Source organism: Procambarus clarkii, chromosome 43 (genome assembly GCF_040958095.1).
Source record: "Procambarus clarkii isolate CNS0578487 chromosome 43, FALCON_Pclarkii_2.0, whole genome shotgun sequence".
Lineage (NCBI taxonomy): Eukaryota > Metazoa > Arthropoda > Malacostraca > Decapoda > Cambaridae > Procambarus > Procambarus clarkii.
The window spans coordinates 37,107,744-37,126,856 of NC_091192.1; the positions used below are offsets into that span (position 1 = coordinate 37,107,744).

Genomic DNA, 19,113 nt, shown 5'->3' on the forward strand with positions numbered 1-19,113 from the left:
GATTTCAGAGGCTAATGCATTACCACCTAAAGGACATAAAGTGCCGCAAGATCGCATATGCAATGCTAATGCTGAGCTATTTCTGTATCATTTGAAAACATCGTACAACTTTTTAAAACTAAATATAAGTCATATATCAAATTCCATATATAAAACCAATTTGTAACCAGGAAATAACATTATATAAAACATAACCAGAGTGAGCCAGTATCTTCCTCTCTCAACATTTGTTTGAACCATTAACTTTTAAGCTGCACAGAACGTCATATCAAGTTGGACATAGAGCTCAGTTTTTAAAATTTGCTCAAATGCTTTCAAATGTTTTGTGCATAATTTAATAGGCAAATGTTCCAACTTTGTCTAAATGATACCAACGTAACTTGAAAAACAAGAAAGTAAAAAATAATTATAAAATTGAATATTGAAAACTTCAGGTTTTGAAATCAGCTGCAAAAATATAAAATATTACTAATTGTTCATTTGGTGTTATTATGCTCTCAGAATAGCATATGATCTTCATTTTCATATGCCCTGTATTTAGAATATAGGTTTTCAGCACAGTTTACTGTAAAAAAAAATAGCATTTGCCATCAATATGGCATTTGATATATGTGCAAATTTAGACAACAAAAATTTATAACTCCAAACCTTTAGGGTTTATGAAAAATCAATTCTATAGTGATTGTAGAACAGACAGCTGTGCACACTATATGTAAAAATGATGAGAATCGGCCAGAAACTATATCTTTGGATACAGAAGTTGAAATTCAAGTTATAGATAATTGAAGTTGAAGTTATTGACACTGAATAAGGCAGTTCTAATTCATTAATTTACTTGTATGTTTTAATAAACATTGTTTGGCATTCATACTCAAGTATGTGAAAGTTGTAGGTCAATGTGTGTTGAAGTGAAATACAAGAAAAAAGAAAAAATACAAGAAAGAAAAAAATAGGGATAATATAATGATTTAGGGTATATTTTATGTAAGTGAAAAACCCCTAAACGCGTCCCTAATCAACATAACCTAAAGAGACAAAGAAAATAAGAGTTTGAAATCTATGAAAAAATCAGCTAAAAAAAAATCAGTCCAAAGTTCTGCGAGTTGTGACTGATTTATTTGGTAACCAATTTCATTCTATCTTCACATAGTTAGGGACGGGTATGCACTCTCCAGGATGTGATGGTTACAACAAAATTAGATAATAAACTTTGGACAAAACTATAAATGTACAGAAAAAAAATACCCTTAAAAAAACCAGCGTTGAATGTAATGAAACGCCATTTTCTGGGTGAGTCCCGGAGGCTCCCCGGAGCTATCCCAGGCTGATATGCTAATGTCAGACTTTGGCATCAGTCATGTGTATGGAGTTCTTAGGCCTACCGGGGACCACGGCCAGAACCGGGCCCCCTCAGAGAGGCAAGGGGAGCAATGGCCTATAGAAGCCCCCGTGTAGTTGGAAGCATTCTATGTCTGCCATCGACCGGAACAGGCACCCAGAAAGGTAAGCGCCCCAAAACAAACCCCTATTCTGGTTAAAATTGCTACCTAATACCGAACTAGTGGATAGAACTCCCCAACCGAAAACAAGCAAATTAGTGTGACGTCACACACTGCCGCGCCGCTGTCTGCGCAGCTCCCCCCTCCCCGGGAGGGGGAAGGGGGAGCCCCAGACCCCCCGCGCCGGCTACCCACACCTCAGTTCTTGAGGCTGGATGTCAAAAACGCGAAAAACCGCCGACCGGAGGGAGGGAGGGATGCCGGGGAGCCTCCGGGACTCACCCAGAAAATGGCGTTTCATTACATTCAACGCTGGTTTTCTGGGGGGAGCCCCGTCGGCTCCCCGGAGCTAACTACCCACAGACAGAAAAAGAGGGACTTACCCGGGAGGCGGTCGTCGCTCACCCCTCAACACGAAGCCGAGACAACTGGCTGCAACCGCCGACCCAAAGCAACACAGGCCCGACGAGGGCCAGGGACATTCACAAGGTAACGAGCAGCCAGGACCCTGTTCGACCGCCAAAATCCCCGCGCCCGAATATCAGACCAAGACATATTCCCAAAGACGGCAGCAAGAGCCGCGAACTTACGAACGTCATGGGCACGGGGATAGACCGCAGGCTGGCTAGACCTAATAACCCTGCGGACGACCTGAGAGACCCGAACCCGCGAACAGGGAAGAAGGGAAACCGGATCAACCCACAGCGCGTCCCCGGACACAGAAGCTGTGGCGCGCAAATAACGGCGAAGCGCCGCAACCGGACACAAAACATGATGCACCCCCGGCCTGACCAACCAAGCATCAACCACCCATGGACCCCTCCGGAACGCAGCAGTCTCATTCTTCGCCAGAAAAGAAGGAGACGGCTGCAAACGAACAAAACTATCACCACGACCAAAAGAGCAGAAACCCCTGCGCCGGAGGAGAGCATGAAGCTCCCCTACCCGACCCCCAGAGGCCAAAGCCAACAAGAAAAGTGCCTTGGAAAAACAATCCTGGACCGAAGGGGCCACAACGAAACGAGGAGATGAAAGGAAAGAGAGCACTCTGTCCAAAGACCAGGACGGCTCAGGCGACGCATGAGCAGGCCGGAGGTGAAACAATGCACGAGACAGCTTGCGAAACGGCGCAGACGTAACATCGATACCGAAAGCAAGCTGAAGCGGCTCCGCCAGCGCCGCACGATACGAAGCGACAGTGTTAGGCATAAGATGACGGTCCTGAAACAACCACGAGAGGAAGGACAAGACCACCCGAACAGACAAGGAGCTAACACGACGAAGACGCAAAAAGAAACGGAAGGACCGCCAGGAAACTTCATACTGCCGCCGAGAAGAAGCCCTCAGGTGGGACACCAACAAGGAGGCCACCTGATCACCATAGAGATGATGATAGACTCGAGTCAAAAAAACCATACGCGAAGACTCGAGGAGAAGATCGAACCAGCTACGTGACGTACCGGCCCGATCTGCTGAAAGAGGCGGAGCCGCGGGAAAACCCTCGGGTTCGGACACCGAGCAACCAGCGCCTGAAACCAAGGCTGCGCCGGCCACCTAGGGGCCAGAAGGACAACTCTCCCCCGGTAAGTCTCTAAGCGAGTCAGGACCTGGAGCAACAGCCGAACTGGGGGAAAGAGGTACAGGAACCCCCACCTCGACCAGTCGAGCCGAAAGGCACCGACCCCGACAGCCTCGCAATCGGGGAAGGGCGCCGCATAAACGGGAAGACGCCGCGACCACGCCGACGCGAAGAGGTCCACCTCGGGGCGCCCGAACGTCTGGCAAAGCCAACGGAAGGACTCGTCGTCGACCGTCCACTCCGTGGAGAGGGGAACGAAGCGAGACAGGGCGTCGGCCAAGACGTTGGACACGCCCCGTACGTGAACCGCCAGGAGAGCCAAACCCCGAGAACTCAGCAGACGAGTCACCCGAAGCGACCAACCCCAAAGAGACAAGGACCGCATCGAACCCCCGCGGTTCAGGCAATGAACCACCGGAGAGCAGTCCGAATGGAGCCGAATCGTCGATCCGCGGGCCACCCGAATCCTCCCCAGAGCAAACCACACTGCCGCGAACTCCCGCACCGTACTGTGAGCTCGACGGAAGGACGGATCCCAACGCCCCAGGCCGGCCTGGTGAGCACTGGTCACAAAACCCCAGCCGAGAGACGACGCATCCGTGTACACATCGAGCGAGGGCTCGGGTAGGCGCCAAGGCACTGAACCCCGAAAAACCCGAAGAGGAAGCCGGTGACGCAGCAACCGACGCAAGTCCCCCGGGGGTCGAACTCTGCGATCGCGAGAGAGGCGGAAGGGGGAACCCCGAAGGAACCAGAACAGCCGTCGAAGCCAAACCCGACCCGGCGGGTAGACCACCATCGCGAAGTTCAGGCTCCCGCACAGCACCTCGAGCAACCGCCGGGTGACCCGAGGGCCCTCCAGAAACAGACGAAGGCGGGACCGCAGCCGCAGGAGAGACTCCGGAGGGAGAGACAAGGAGGCGGTCCGAGAGTCCCACACGAGACCCAGCCAAGTCCGAACCTGAGAGGGAACCAGATGGGACTTCCTCCAGCTCACCAAGAACCCGAACCCGGCGAGCTGGGAAAGAACCAAATCCCTGGCTAGCAAGCAAGCTGACTGGCTGGGAGCCCAAACCAGCCAGTCGTCGAGGTAGGCCAACACCCGAACACCTAGGAGACGCAAACGAGCCACCACAACCCGTGTAAAGCGTGTGAACACGCGAGGTGCCAGGTTCAACCCGAACGGGAGACAACGAAAGCGGTAACTCAGACGCCCCACTACAAAAACGAGCCAGTCCCTGAACCGCGGATGAATCGGGACATGCCAATAAGCGTCCCGGAGGTCCAGGGACACCATCCAAGCACCCGGCTCCAAGAGGAGCCGAACCTGAGACAGCGTAGTCATCCGAAAGGAGGGGCAATGAACCCAGGGGTTCAGACGGGACAAGTCCAGAATGAACCGCAGGTCCGCGCAGTCCCGTTTCGGAACCGGAAACAGACGGGAAACCCATCTGAGGGACGACGTCGTTTCGACGACGCCCAAGCGTACCCACTCCAAGACGACTCGACAGAGCGCAAGGGAAGAAGCCTGCCCCGCCAGCCCCGACCCCCCAAAGGGAGGAGGGGCCACCCAACGCCACCGCAGGCCGCGAGACACGACCCGAAAGGCCCACGAATCGTGGGACCAGGCGCGGGCGAACAGCGCAAGCCGCCCCCCCATCGCCCCGTCAAAGGGGCAAACCGCGAAAGGGCCGGCGACCCTTACGAGACCCAGAACCCCGCACAGCGCGAACACCGCGCCGACCAGACGAGGGAGGGTCCGCAGGAGGAGCCAACCCCAAACCTGACACCAGAGGCCTACCACGACGAGAGGAACCCCGAGCCCTGGCACGACCTTTCCGGGAAGACCCACCCCGGGACCCCCGGAAAACCAACAAGTCCGACATCGGACGACAAGCCGCCGACGCAGCCTGAATAAACTGCACCACGGCCGACTCCCCAAACAGGAGAGGACAAAAAGGTGAAGAACGCCTAAGAGCCAGAGCCCAAGCAGATTCCACGGAGGAACCCAGCACCGCCTGCCGACACGCGAGACGGGAAGCATAGAACAGGGAAACCGCATCCCGCAAAATCGGCGTGAACAGCTTCAACAAGGCAGCCGACGAACGCGCAGCCGAGGACAAGGTGCCGGACCCCGGGACGGACCCAAGCGTCCCCACATCCTCCACGAGCCAATCCGAAGACAGCTCCAGGAGGGAAAAGAACCGCAAGGCCGAACACAAAAGGCCCCGAGCGCGCAAGTCCTCCGCCACGAGCGCCGCCGAAAGGGAGGGAACCTGCACATGGAGCTGAATAACGCCCACATCGCGGGGAAGGGCAGGGGCAAACAAGCACTCATTCAGGTACTCAAGTTCACCCCCCAGGAAAACCTGAAGCACCGTGGAAGCTTCCCGCCACTCCAGCGTGCGGGAACGACAGAAGGAATGCCAGGAATCCAGACCAAACAAGGGGCAGTCTGCTAGCCAGGATGACTCCGGAACCTCGTAACGGAGCCAGAAAGGGAACGAAGTCCCAAACCTGAACGTGGACGGATCCATTTCCGAGGCATAATCCGGGTCACGCAGGAGGTAAGCTGCAAAGGCCGCTCGCACCACACCAGGTTGGATGCGATAAGCCGAAAACCTCCGGAAGGACGGAACCGACGTACCCGGGGGAACACGGAACCGTACCCGGGGAGGGGCCGACACCAAATCCAACTCGTACGCAGAGGGGGGGAAAGAAAACCCCACTCCTTGTAACAATAAGCCCCGCTCAGTGGGAAGAAAAACCCAGGCGGGGTCCAGCGGGGCCCAAGGCCCCCAAGTCAGCCCCTCCCCAGCCTCGAGGTCCGTCACCACAGGACCCGAGGCCGAGTCCTCTCCCCAAGCCCCGACCCCACAAGACAAGGACGGAGCAGCCGGAAAAGCTGGAGGAAGGGGGGCCCACTGGCCAGACCCTGAAGCTTCGGCCGGGAGACAAGACTCGAATGCCTCTGCCGCCCCCCCGGAAGGGGCAACCCCCGAAGCTGCCCGAGTCTCGAGATCAAGTAACCCCTGCTCCGACCCCGAAACCCTCAGACGCTTCGGGGCCGGAAGCAGGGGCGGGGGACCAGAACGAACAGAAGGGGAAGGACGATGAGGTGCGGACTGAACCAGGATCGAAGCGACCCCCACCCCCAAGTCCGGGTCTCGAAAAGCAAAGCGGGGCAGCCCCGGGGCATCCGGGGAAGCAACCAACCGAGCGCGTTGCAACAGACGAAACCTAGACTGCAACGCACGTGCCGCCTGTACCCGAATAGAATCATCAGAGGATTGGGTAAATTGAGTCACAAGCAAGCAGCAACACTCACAGGACTCAGGGTCGAAAGTATCACCGACCCAACAGGCAGCGTGGCAGAGGCAAAAACAATGAGGGTCACCCTGAGACAAGGGGACCGAGCAACCCTCAAACTCGCACACAGCGAGTGGGGACTCCGGGGTCACATCCATCGGACCCACGCGCCCCCTAGGGGATTCCCAGGGTCCTGAGCGTTTACTTTAAGAGGACTCGCGCTCAGGTAGTCCCAGGCAGGGTGCTGCAAACCGGCGCCCAAAACTACCAAGCAAACTTCTAAAGCTGAACCCCAGGGACGTGTACACTCACGGGGACCTAGCAGGGGGCGCCACCGAGGAGAACAATGGAAGGGCAAAAACAAACTGAATAAAATGACAGAACCCCCCACCAGGCAAAAACAAAAAGAAAAACAAAACCCCGCAAGAGGACAGCGAACCCCAAGGAACAGAGCCGGCCGCGATGTCGGGAATTACAAGCTGAGCAGCACCCTGCGCCCCTACCAGTGCAAACTGCCTCTTACCTGCCGGTAACAAGGGAGAACAGAACACCCAAGAGCCCAACAGGCGGCCGAAAAACCGAAAGGTAAAACGGACCAGCAGAGGCAGACCCCGAGGAGCCTGTGGAAGGTGGCCCCAAGCCCCAAGGGCAGTACTTACAGGGCACCTAGGGAAGGCAGCCCTAGGCGCATGCAGCCCGAGTACTGAAGATAACTCCTGGCTCTCGCACCCACAAAACTAACACCACACTCAAAGCACAGTGCAGTAGCGACACCGGAGCCAGAGCACACGACCATCGCCTATAGCATCAGCCTCAAGAACTGAGGTGTGGGTAGCCGGCGCGGGGGGTCTGGGGCTCCCCCTTCCCCCTCCCGGGGAGGGGGGAGCTGCGCAGACAGCGGCGCGGCAGTGTGTGACGTCACACTAATTTGCTTGTTTTCGGTTGGGGAGTTCTATCCACTAGTTCGGTATTAGGTAGCAATTTTACCCAGAATAGGGGTTTGTTTTGGGGCGCTTACCTTTCTGGGTGCCTGTTCCGGTCGATGGCAGACATAGAATGCTTCCAACTACACGGGGGCTTCTATAGGCCATTGCTCCCCTTGCCTCTCTGAGGGGGCCCGGTTCTGGCCGTGGTCCCCGGTAGGCCTAAGAACTCCATACACATGACTGATGCCAAAGTCTGACATTAGCATATCAGCCTGGGATAGCTCCGGGGAGCCGACGGGGCTCCCCCCAGAAAATTTAACATTGATGAAAGTAACATATTAACATTGGGCAATGTATTTATATGATATATAACAAAATAAAGCATAACAACATACACATTATGATTTGTGTTATTATGAATTACTCAGTAATGCTATAAATGCACCAGCAGCTGCATATTCTTACTACTATTCTTCTTCTTTGTGCAATGGATAGGAGCTTGCATATCTTTATTACTACATTAACCATCAGTTCCAGTTAATAGGAGCTGTTCTCCTTATCAACCAAACGTTCTTCTTTTTAAAAAATTCACCTAAATTAAATTTCTGAAAATATTTTGATGAAAGTTTCACGACGCTGAAGCCAATAAGTCGGAGATTTGTTTAACCTTTTTAAGTAATTTTGACAATTTGAATATTTTTCGCTTCCCGGCCGCTAATGCTGAGCGGTTTAAGGGTTAACCCTTAAGTTGCGCAACACATCATATGATGGGTTGAGTGACTTGCTATAAAATGCGCATCCCATCATATGATGTATTGGAGTACTACGCAAGATTTAAACGGCCCGCAGATACACAGGGTTCACCTCACCTTCATCAGGGCTCTTGTAAACAGACGCCATTTAAATAAAAATCGTGGGCCAAATTCCCGGGTGTGAGGGTCTCACTATTGAGTGAGCTACCAAGCCTGACGCACGCAGCATGAGCTCACAGCACTGCTGTGAGCTCATGAGTTCAGCTTGTGACCACAGCATCACCTAAAATGCCATAATATATATGTTCATGCTATTATTTAGCAATGATAATATTACAGAAAACCCCTGACTGTGATAAAAATGACCAGGATTCTGATAATAGCAGGATTGTTGTGATAATTAGCGCTGTAGTGGGAGGAGTAATCTTGTGGGGTGGGAGGTAGCATTGTCAGCTGACTGTGTGTGACTACCTTTTACTGTCTGGACTCACTATACAGTACCAAGCTTAGTTGTTCGCTGTGGTGAACAAAACATGCAGATACTTATATATAACGTCTGTATATAAAAGCAAAAACAGTATGGTGGGAGGAGAATGGTGGCGAGTCAGGTGAGGTGACGGAGGGAGGAAGTAGCAGCCAGTGGCAGGCTGCCACTGCCACTCGGCATACCAACTTAGTGGTTCGTTATGGTGAACACAAATGTAGATACTTATATATAACGTGTATATACAGTGTAATAACAGCAAAAGGAGTGTGGGGGAAAAAAGCCATTTTGGTGATGGGTGTGGCAACATCTGCATGATTTGTCATGTTGGTAGGGGTGGCCACTATGCTCTTTGGGCATTATACCAGCTTAGATGAACAGTTATGGTGAACAAAACATGTAGATACTTATATATAACGTCTGTATATAGGGTAATAACACCACAAACAGTATTGTTGGGGGTGAAATTTTAGCGCGTCTGACCTTGAATGTGTGAGGGAGGCAGCCGCCAGCTGACTGTGTGTAACGACGTTTCTTAGAGCCTAAACTAACTATATCAACTTAGTTGTACAGTTGTGGTGAACAAAACATGTAGATACTTATATATAACATCTGTATATAGTGAATAAAAGCAAAAACAGTATTGTGGGAGGAGAATGTGGGTGAGTCAGGCGAGTTGAGGGAGGGAGGAAGTGGCAGTCAGTGGCAGGCTGCCATTGGCTGCCACTGCCACTGCCATTGAGCATGCCAACTTAGTGGTTCGTTATGGTGAACACGAATGTAGATACTTATACATAACATCTGTATATAGTGAATAAAAGCAAAAACAGTATGGTGGGAGGAGAATGTGGGCGAGTGAGGTGTTGAGGGAGTGAGTGGCAGCGAGTGGCTGGCTGGTGTGTGGCGGTCACTCCTTGTTACTTTTTGACTCATAATAGCAACTTAGTGGTTTGTTATGGTGAACAAAACATGCAGATACTTATATATAACCTGTGTATATAGTGTAATAACCGACAAAGTATTTGTTCACTGTTTGATGAACATAATTGAATCAACAATATGCACACCATAATTTTGAGTACAGCGATGATTCACTCATTTTATTATATAAATATATCACACTACACACTATTGAATAATACTACAGTAAAAAAACTATGAAAAATCAGAGACATTTAAATAATTAGGTAATTATCTCTTTGTGGCCACTCCTGCCTGACAGCTGGGAGCAACAGACCGTCTGGGACGCACGCCGAGTCAGCACCTGTTTTCTGCCAGACTTCCCCGCCCTATAGCGGGCAATATATGCCACTTATGATTTTTTATTATTTTTCCTATGATCAGAGAACACAAATTAACAGGTTTAGAAGAATTTTTTTTTTGGTATGCGCCTGTGGGTGACAAATGCTAATTAGCCCTGAGCAACACAAGGGTTAACGTTTAAGCATCAAACTTTCCCTTCTGAAAGGTATGAAGCTAAAGATGCATTCATTAAACAGCACAACAGGAAATCTTTTGGCCACCTAAATGCAACCATATCATGCTACTTACATCACCTCACAGCCTAGATATGAACTATGTATTGAACAAGAAACATTCAACACAGTTATATTCCCACACTAGTGAAGCTGATGCAGCACAAAGTAGAATATTCCCACACTAGTGGAGCTGACATGAAGTGGAATATTCTCTACACCAGGGGGGAGGGGGGGGGTAGCGATGTACCATGACATTGGGCAATTCCCTAAACTAGGTGTAATGCCATATTAGGAATAGTGAAACCATTACCTACCCCGAGAACGTGTGCTTCATCAACACACATTTGGGTTTCTAATATCCTTAGTGTACACAATTTTGTCTTATCATTGTAGTCACAAGATGTTAATATCAATAATAAATACATTCTAAAGCCTGTTAGTCTCTGCAATATGGTCTATGGGATGTTAGTTTCTACAGTAAATAGTCTAAAGGATGCTAAATTCAGTTCTAAATGGCTTAAAATATGTTAATATTTGCAATTAATGTATAAATTATAAACAGTATATACATAATTATAAATCCTCAAGAATATTTATTCCGGTACCATAATTTCTATAAGATAATGATACACTGTACATCACAAACCTAGTGACGTCTTCGAATCACGTTTGCTGAAGAAGTTGGTTGAGCTCGAGCCATGTTTGGTGCTGTGCGGGGATTTGAGGGTGGCCGGCGAGCGTTCAGTGTGGCTAGAGAGTGAGGTGGAGACACCAGGTAGTGTACCATCCCCATCTAGATCATATGCTGGAGTGCTATGGCTCTTGTCTAGTTTGGGCCTATCCTCAGAAACACGACGTGGCCTGCCAGATACATCTTGCACAGACTCACGGCTAGAATTAATGGTCTTATCGGGAGAGACTGTACCATACTGCAAGGAAGGTGACTGAGCGTGTGCAACTAATGCTGGACTTCCTACTCTTCCATTTGTATTGTCCTCTGTCAACAGTGGACGATGAGCCACTGAAGGAGAGGAGGTGTGACTTCCTGTTGCTGCACCATAGTTAGTAGGCTTCCGTGGTGGCAGTGGTATGACGTTGACTACTTTCTTTTCATATTTTTCTTCACCTGACAGACATTCTTGGTCAGCATTTCTCTTTCCATTCTTGCCACCTGTGTCATCAGCTGACTTGCCTCCACCTTCCTTCACAGGACATTCTACCTGTCCACCTTCTTTGAGCATTGCTTCCTTCCTTTCTCTTATCAGCCTGACTTTATTTTCAGTGCCTATGCAAGTGTGCGGACGGGCAACACGGTCCGACCCACCAGATCCTCTTAACAAATCTGGGTCCGATGGGTCAGAGCCCTCAATAAATCCACCCCGGCCCCCACGAATCCATTTCACATCCTGCAAAAGCTGGAAAAAACAATTGCATGTACATTAATCATCCCCATCATTTAGTCAGTATTTCAAGTAGAAATTAATAAAATATTTTATTTTCAAATATATATGGCAAACCACATTAAAAATATGTGTATAAAGCACCCTGAATCCCAATACAGGCACACGAGTCTACTACAGCACATGGTAAATGAAGGGATTAAGCTGCAAATAATTATGTCTGGCAAGAATCCTGATTAGTCAATAAATGTGAAATTAACTTATAAGCAACAAAGTACACAACTAGGATGGATTAATCAAGTGATATCTTATTTAACCCTCAAACCGCGCATATCACATATAAATGATATCAGTGACAAAACCGAAACCGCGCACATCATTTATATATGATTTCGTGTTTAGCGCTATAATTTAAACGCCCCGCCTGGGATAGGGGCAGCTATAGTACAGCCACGACCGATAGTTACCAGATGCCACCTAGAAAAAAAATCCAGGCCAACATTCTTGGGTGCTACAGTGTCAGTATTGAGCAAGCCACCAAGGCTGGTGCACGCAGCACGAGCTCACAGCACCACTGTTCAGCTTGTGACCACAGCATTGCCTACAAATACCATAATATAAATGATACTGCTATTATTTAGCAGTGATAGTATTACTGAAACCCCCTGACTGTGATAAAACTGACCAGGATTCTGATAATAGCAGGATTGTGGTGATATTTAGCGCTGTGCTCCATGGAGGGAGGAGTAAGGCTGTGGGAGGGAGGGTTGTGGCGTCGTTTTCTGACTGTGTGTGGCCACCATTTATTGACTGCACTCACCATACCAGCTTAGTGGTTCGCTATGGTGAACACAAATGTAGATACTTATATATAACATGTGTATAGTGTGAGATAACAGCGAGAGGAGTAGGTTGGGAGCCGCCATTTTGGCGAGGGAGGAGTGTCGTCTGCACGACTTGGCATGTTGTTTACTGATGGCCACTATGATCTTTGGGCACCATACCAGCTTATTTGTTCAGGTATGGTGAATAAAACAGGTAGATACTTATATATAATGTGTGTATATAGCGTAATAACACCACAAACAATATTGTTGGATGACAAATATTAGTGCGTCTGGCCTTGAGGGCGGCCGCCAATCAGCTGACTGTGTGAGTAGCTACGTCTTATGGCCTTTACTCACCATACAAGCTTAGATGTACAGTTATGGTGAAAACATGTAAATACGTATATATAACGTCTGTGTATAGTGAATAAATACAGAAAGAGTATTGTGGGAGGTGAATGAGGGTGAGTGAGGTGGTGTTGAGGGAGGGAGTGGCAGTGAGTGGCTCACTGGTGTTTGGCAGTCACTCCTCGTTGCTTTTTGACTCAAGACCAACTTAGTAGTTCGTTATGGTGTACAAAACATGCAAATACTTATATATAACCTGTGTATATAGTGTAACAACAGCAAAACTATTTGTTTATTGTTTTATGAAAATAATTGAATCACTAATATGCACACCATAATTTTGAGTACAGCGATGGTTCACACATTTTATAATATAAATATACCACAATTCACTGTATGGAGTAATATTACTGCAAAAAAACTAAAAAAATAAATCAGAGACATTGAAATAATTAGGTAATAATATATTTGTGGCAACTGCCATCTGACAGCTCGGGCGGAGTAGACCTCGTCTGGCGAAGGCTCTGCCAACACCCCTTTTTTGCCACACTTCCCTACCCTATTGCGGCTAAAATATGCCACCTACGATTTTTTTGTTATTTTTTCCGTGATCAGGGAACAAAAATGAACACTTCTATATGACGAAAGAATTTTTTGGATTTTTTTTTTTGTTGCGCCTGTGGGTGTGAATTCCATTTGGGCCCCTAGCGGTTTGAGGGTTAAACTCATCAGTTTATCAATGTGCAAATACATGGTAATTAATTTTTATTAAAAGTTTACATGTTAATTTCAGTACAGTACGTATATAGTATTCAAGAAATACAATGTGTAAGCATAATGAACAATAAATAATAAAATGATGTGATAACACAGAAAATTCAAAGTGTTAAAAAATACAATAAAAAAATATTAGACCCAAAGATCCCTGGAATGCTACTCTCAACACTTAAGAGGACATTTCACCTGGTCAAAGCTGAGAGAAGGTCTGGTGGTGGCTCCGGGTATTGTGGCACGACGCTGCACTGGTGCACGAGGTTTTGGGTGGTATAGACGCACACTGACAGGAGATGTGCCGGCAAGGTCACTGTCAGACAAGAACGGATCATCCTCAGAGTCAGAGGCTTCCGACTCCCTGTCCGATGTGGTGCTCGGTACATCGCTGCACAGATGAAGACAAACAATGATAAAATGGGCAACAGTGATGACATGTACAGCATACTGAACTGGCTAGTAGTGAAACTGGTGACAGAATATTTAAGTTTAAATGAGAGAAAATATGACACTAGTAAACAGAGGCGTGCCAAGGGAGGTGTAAATGCCCTTGGGTGCCTAGATGAGTGCCAAGGACGGTAACAAGAGGTATGAAAGATGAGCAATGAAACTGTTCTAAAGTGACAAACATTAATGTGCTTAATATTGATCGATATTAACATGGCATAAGAGTATACTGGACTCACAACCAGGAGTCGCATCTATTGAGAAAACTCACCCAAGAGACGGTGGAGGCTGTGGCGATGGTGCTGCCTGCTGTGGAGGAGGAGTTATGGATTTAGGACGCCGTACCAGGTTCTCTTCACGCCTCAAAGGCATCTTGTCTACTGACCTGGTGGGAGTAACACTTTTTAGTGTGGCAGGTCAAATTTATCACTATTTACAACAGTGATAAAATCAATAGGAGCTAAGACTCAATAAGAAAGCATGTCTGTCTGCCAAAGGTTGGAGGCCAGATGCTTAGGGCAAGCCTCACCCAACTCTCACACACAAAGCATGAGAGGTACGAGTGTCACAGGCCAGCCGAGGTAGGCTCCAGTGTAGGTAGGCCACACATTAAATACCTCCATCTAAACCCCCCCCCCCTCCCAACCCCCATGCAATTTTCTGAAAGAAAAGTCTGAAATGTTAAAATGTTGGTTTTGTTGTCCATAGATTTATTCAGCTGTTCTAGTCACATCTAGTGCTTTATGTTCTAGTGAACATATGACCCCTGTATGACTAACCATCCTGCGAGATGGGGACTCTTAGTATCACTACTACCTTATTCAATTTAATGTTTATGATGATATCCTCATAATGCACCCATACATAATGCATGCAGACTGCAGACTACTGATCACATGCCTCTGTATGACTAACCATACTGTGTGATGGGGATTTTTAGCATCACGTAGCTAGCATTTTGACACACTGTACTTCCCTTCATATAGTCTAGGGGAACTGCACAAATGCAGATGTAGCTAAATGTGTTAATGTAAAAACAAATCTAGTGCTGTTGTATAATTCCGAGAGAGAGTGTGGGGAGAGGCAGAGGAGAAGGGTGAGGGAGGGGGTGGGGGAGGGGGAGAGGGAGGGGGAGGGGGAGGGGGAGGGGGAGAGGGAGGGGGAGGGGGAGAGGGAGGGGGAGGGGGAGGGGGAGGGGGAGAGGGAGGGGGAGAGGGAGGGGGAGAGGGAGGGGGAGAGGGAGGGGGAGAGGGAGGGGGAGGGGGAGGGGGAGGGGGAGAGGGAGGGGGAGGGGGAGAGGGAGGGGGAGGGGGAGAGGGAGGGGGAGAGGGAGGGGGAGAGGGAGGGGAGAGGGAGGGGGAGAGGGAGGGGGAGAGGGAGGGGGAGAGGGAGGGGGAGAGGGAGGGGGAGAGGGAGGGGGAGGGGGAGGGGGAGGGGGAGGGGGAGGGGGAGAGGGGTGAGGGGGGAGATGGGAGAATGTATGAAGGAATGAGAAGGGGGATATTTGAAGAGAAAATTGGATAGATGTGAGGAGGGCGGGTAGACGTGATGAGAGGGGGATAGAAGTGAGAAGGGAGGGGGGGGAATAGACGCGAGAAGGGGGGGGGGGGGAATAGACGCGAGAAGGGGGGGGGAATAGACGCGAGAAGGGGGGGGGGAATAGACGCGAGAAGGGGGGGGGGGGAATAGACGCGAGAAGGGGGGGGGGGGAATAGACGCGAGAAGGGGGGGGGAATAGACGCGAGAAGGGGGGGGGAATAGACGCGAGAAGGGGGGGGGATATAGACGCGAGAAGGGGGGCAATAGACGCGAGAAGGGGGGCAATAGACGCGAGAAGGGGGGCAATAGACGCGAGAAGGGGGGCAATAGACGCGAGAAGGGGGGGCAATAGACGCGAGAAGGGGGGGCAATAGACGCGAGAAGGGGGGGCAATAGACGCGAGAAGGGGGGGCAATAGACGCGAGAAGGGGGGGCAATAGACGCGAGAAGGGGGGGCAATAGACGCGAGAAGGGGGGGCAATAGACGCGAGAAGGGGGGGAATAGACGCGAGAAGGGGGGGAATAGACGCGAGAAGGGGGGGAATAGACGCGAGAAGGGGGGGAATAGACGCGAGAAGGGGGGGAATAGACGCGAGAAGGGGGGGAATAGACGCGAGAAGGGGGGGAATAGACGCGAGAGAAGGGGGGGAATAGACGCGAGAAGGGGGGGAATAGACGCGAGAAGGGGGGGAATAGACGCGAGAAGGGGGGGAATAGACGCGAGAAGGGGGGGAATAGACGCGAGAAGGGGGGAATAGACGCGAGAAGGGGGGGAATAGACGCGAGAGGGGGGGGGAATAGACGCGAGAAGGGGGGGAATAGACGCGAGAAGGGGGGGAATAGACGCGAGAAGGGGGGGAATAGACGCGAGAAGGGAGGGAATAGACGCGAGAAGGGAGGGAATAGACGCGAGAAGGGAGGGAATAGACGCGAGAAGGGGGGGAATAGACGCGAGAAGGGGGGGAATAGACGCGAGAAGGGGGGGAATAGACGCGAGAAGGGGGGGAATAGACGCGAGAAGGGGGGGAATAGACGCGAGAAGGGGGGGAATAGACGCGAGAAGGGGGGGAATAGACGCGAGGAGGGGGGGGATAGACGCGAGGAGGGGGGGGATAGACGCGAGGAGGGGGGGGATAGACGCGAGGAGGGCCTGGTCGGCGGAGGAGGGACCAGGAGGCCTGGTCGACGACCGGGCCGCGGGGACACTAAGCCCCGGAAGCACCTCAAGGTAGCCTCAAGGTAGGTAAGGTAGGGGGGGGGGATAGACGCGAGGAGGGGGGGGGGATAGACGCGAGGAGGGGGGGGGATAGACGCGAGGAGAAGGGGGATAGACGCGAGGAGGGGGGGGGGGATAGACGCGAGGAGGGGGGGGGGATAGACGCGAGGAGGGGGGGGATAGACGCGAGGAGGGGGGGATAGACGCGAGGAGGGGGGGGATAGACGCGAGGAGGGGGGGGATAGACGCGAGGAGGGGGGGATAGACGCGAGGAGGGGGGGGATAGACGCGAGGAGGGGGGGGGATAGACGCGAGGAGGGGGGGGGATAGACGCGAGGAGGGGGGGGATAGACGCGAGGAGGGGGGGGATAGACGCGAGGAGGGGGGGGATAGACGCGAGGAGGGGGGGGATAGACGCGATGAGGGGGGGGATAGACGCGAGGAGGGGGGGGATAGACACGAGGAGGGGGGGATAGACACGAGGAGGGGGGGGATAGACGCGAGGAGGGGGGGGGGATAGACGCGAGGAGGGGGGGGGATAGACGCGAGGAGGGGGGGGGGATAGACGCGAGGAGGGGGGGGATAGACGCGAGGAGGGGGGGATAGACGCGAGGAGGGGGGGGATAGACGCGAGGAGGGGGGGATAGACGCGAGGAGGGGGGGGGATAGACGCGAGGAGGGGGGGGAGATAGACGCGAGGAGGGGGGGGGAGATAGACGCGAGGAGGGGGGGGAGATAGACGCGAGGAGGGGGGGGGATAGACGCGAGGAGGGGGGGGAGATAGACGCGAGGAGGGGGGGGAGATAGACGCGAGGAGGGGGGGGGAGATAGACGCGAGGAGGGGGGATAGACGCGAGGAGGGGGGGGGATAGACGCGAGGAGGGGGGGGGATAGATGCGAGGAGGGGGGGGGATAGATGCGAGGAGGGGGGGGATAGACGCAAGGAGGGGGGGGGATAGACACAAGGAGGGGGGGATAGACGCGAGGAGGAGAGGGGGATAGACTTGAGGAAGGGGGGGAATAGACTTGAGGAAGGGGGGGATAGACTTGAGGAAGGGGGGGGGATAGACTTGAGGAAGGGGGGGGGATAGACTTGAGGAAGGGGGGGGGATAGACTTGAGGAAGGGGGGGGATAGACTTGAGGAAGGGGGGGAAAGATTTGGGGAAGGAGGGGATAGACTTGGGGAAGGGGGGGAGGATAGGCGTGAGGAGGGGGGAGGATAGACGTGAGGAGGGGGGAGGATAGAAGTGAGGAGGGGGGAGGATAGACGTGAGGAGGGGGGAGGATAGACGTGAGGAGGGGGGAGGATAGACGTGAGGAGGGGGAAGGATAGACGTGAGGAGGGGGAAGGATAGACGTGAGGAGGGGGGAGGATAGATGTGAGGAGGGGGGGAGGATAGATGTGAGGAGGGGGGAAGGATAGACGTGAGGAGGGGGGGAGGATAGACGTGAGGAGGGGGGGAAGATAGACGTGAGGAGGGGGGGAAGATAGACGTGAGGAGGGGGGGAGGATAGATGTGAGGAGGGGGGGATAGATGTGAGGAGGGGGGGGAAAGATGCGAGGAGGGGGTCTGACAGCTGGGTGGACAGCGCTTCAGATTCGTAGTCCTGAGGTTCAGGGTGTGATCCTCGGTGGAGGCGGAGATAAATGGGCAAAAAGTTTCTTTCACCCTGATACCCGTTACCTAGCAGTAAATAGGTACCTGGGGAGTTACACAGCTGCTATGGCCTGCTTTATGGGGGGTGTAACAAAAAGAAGGCCTGGTCGAGGACCGGGCTGCGGGGTTGCTAAGCCCCAAAATCATCTCAAGATAACCTCAAGATAGACCGACAAGAATGAGACAGGAAGATGAACCAGCTATGCTTGATCTGATATTTACCCTAAATGAGTGGGATATAAGGGAAATTAAGTTGGAAGCACTCTTGGGAATGAATGATCACAGTGTATTAATCTTTGAGTACCTGGTAGAGCTAGAATTTATCTCCCCCAAAAAAGAACTAGGAAACAAAAGGCTGGCATATCGAAAGGGATACCATGGGAAACAGACCTCAGAGCTAAGTCTGTACAAGACATGATGGACTATGTCCCCCAAAAGTGTCAGGAGGCAGTAAACAGGTTCAACCCGGCCCAAAAGGAAAAATCCGAGAAGCAAAAGAAGAATCCATGGTTTAATAGGGCATGTATGGAAGCAAAGGAACTGAACAAAAGGGCGTGGAGGAACTTCCGAAATAACAAAACACCAGAAAGCAGGGCGAGATACCAGAGAACCAGCAATGAATATGCTAGTGTGAGAAGAGAAGCAGAGAAAAATTATGAAAATGATATGGTAAGCAAAGCCAAGACTGAACCAAACCTACTACACAGTCACATCAGGAAAAAAAACAACAGTGAAAGAACAGGTAATGAAACTTAGAACAGGCAAGGACAGGTATACAGAGAATGACAAAGAGGTATGTGAAGAACTCAAGCAGAGGATCCAGGAGGTCTTCACAATAGAACAAGGTGAGGTCACTGCACTAGGAGAGGGGATAGTAAA

At 51.2% G+C, this 19,113-nt stretch overlaps 1 protein-coding gene across 3 annotated transcripts in view; it reads right to left on the reverse strand.

The window, feature by feature from the left end:
* The window catches only part of LOC123755796 (connector enhancer of ksr), an 81,836-nt gene that overhangs the window by 41,939 nt on the left and 20,784 nt on the right, over positions 1-19,113 (reverse strand). For all 3 annotated transcript variants that reach the window (XM_045738611.2, XM_045738609.2, XM_045738608.2), the window contains exons 8-10: positions 14,092-14,205; positions 13,566-13,761; positions 10,674-11,442 (exon numbers count right to left, since the gene is read on the reverse strand). In XM_045738611.2, the coding sequence (XP_045594567.2) occupies positions 10,674-11,442; positions 13,566-13,761; positions 14,092-14,205 (1,079 nt within the window). The remainder of the gene's footprint in view (positions 1-10,673; positions 11,443-13,565; positions 13,762-14,091; positions 14,206-19,113) is intronic.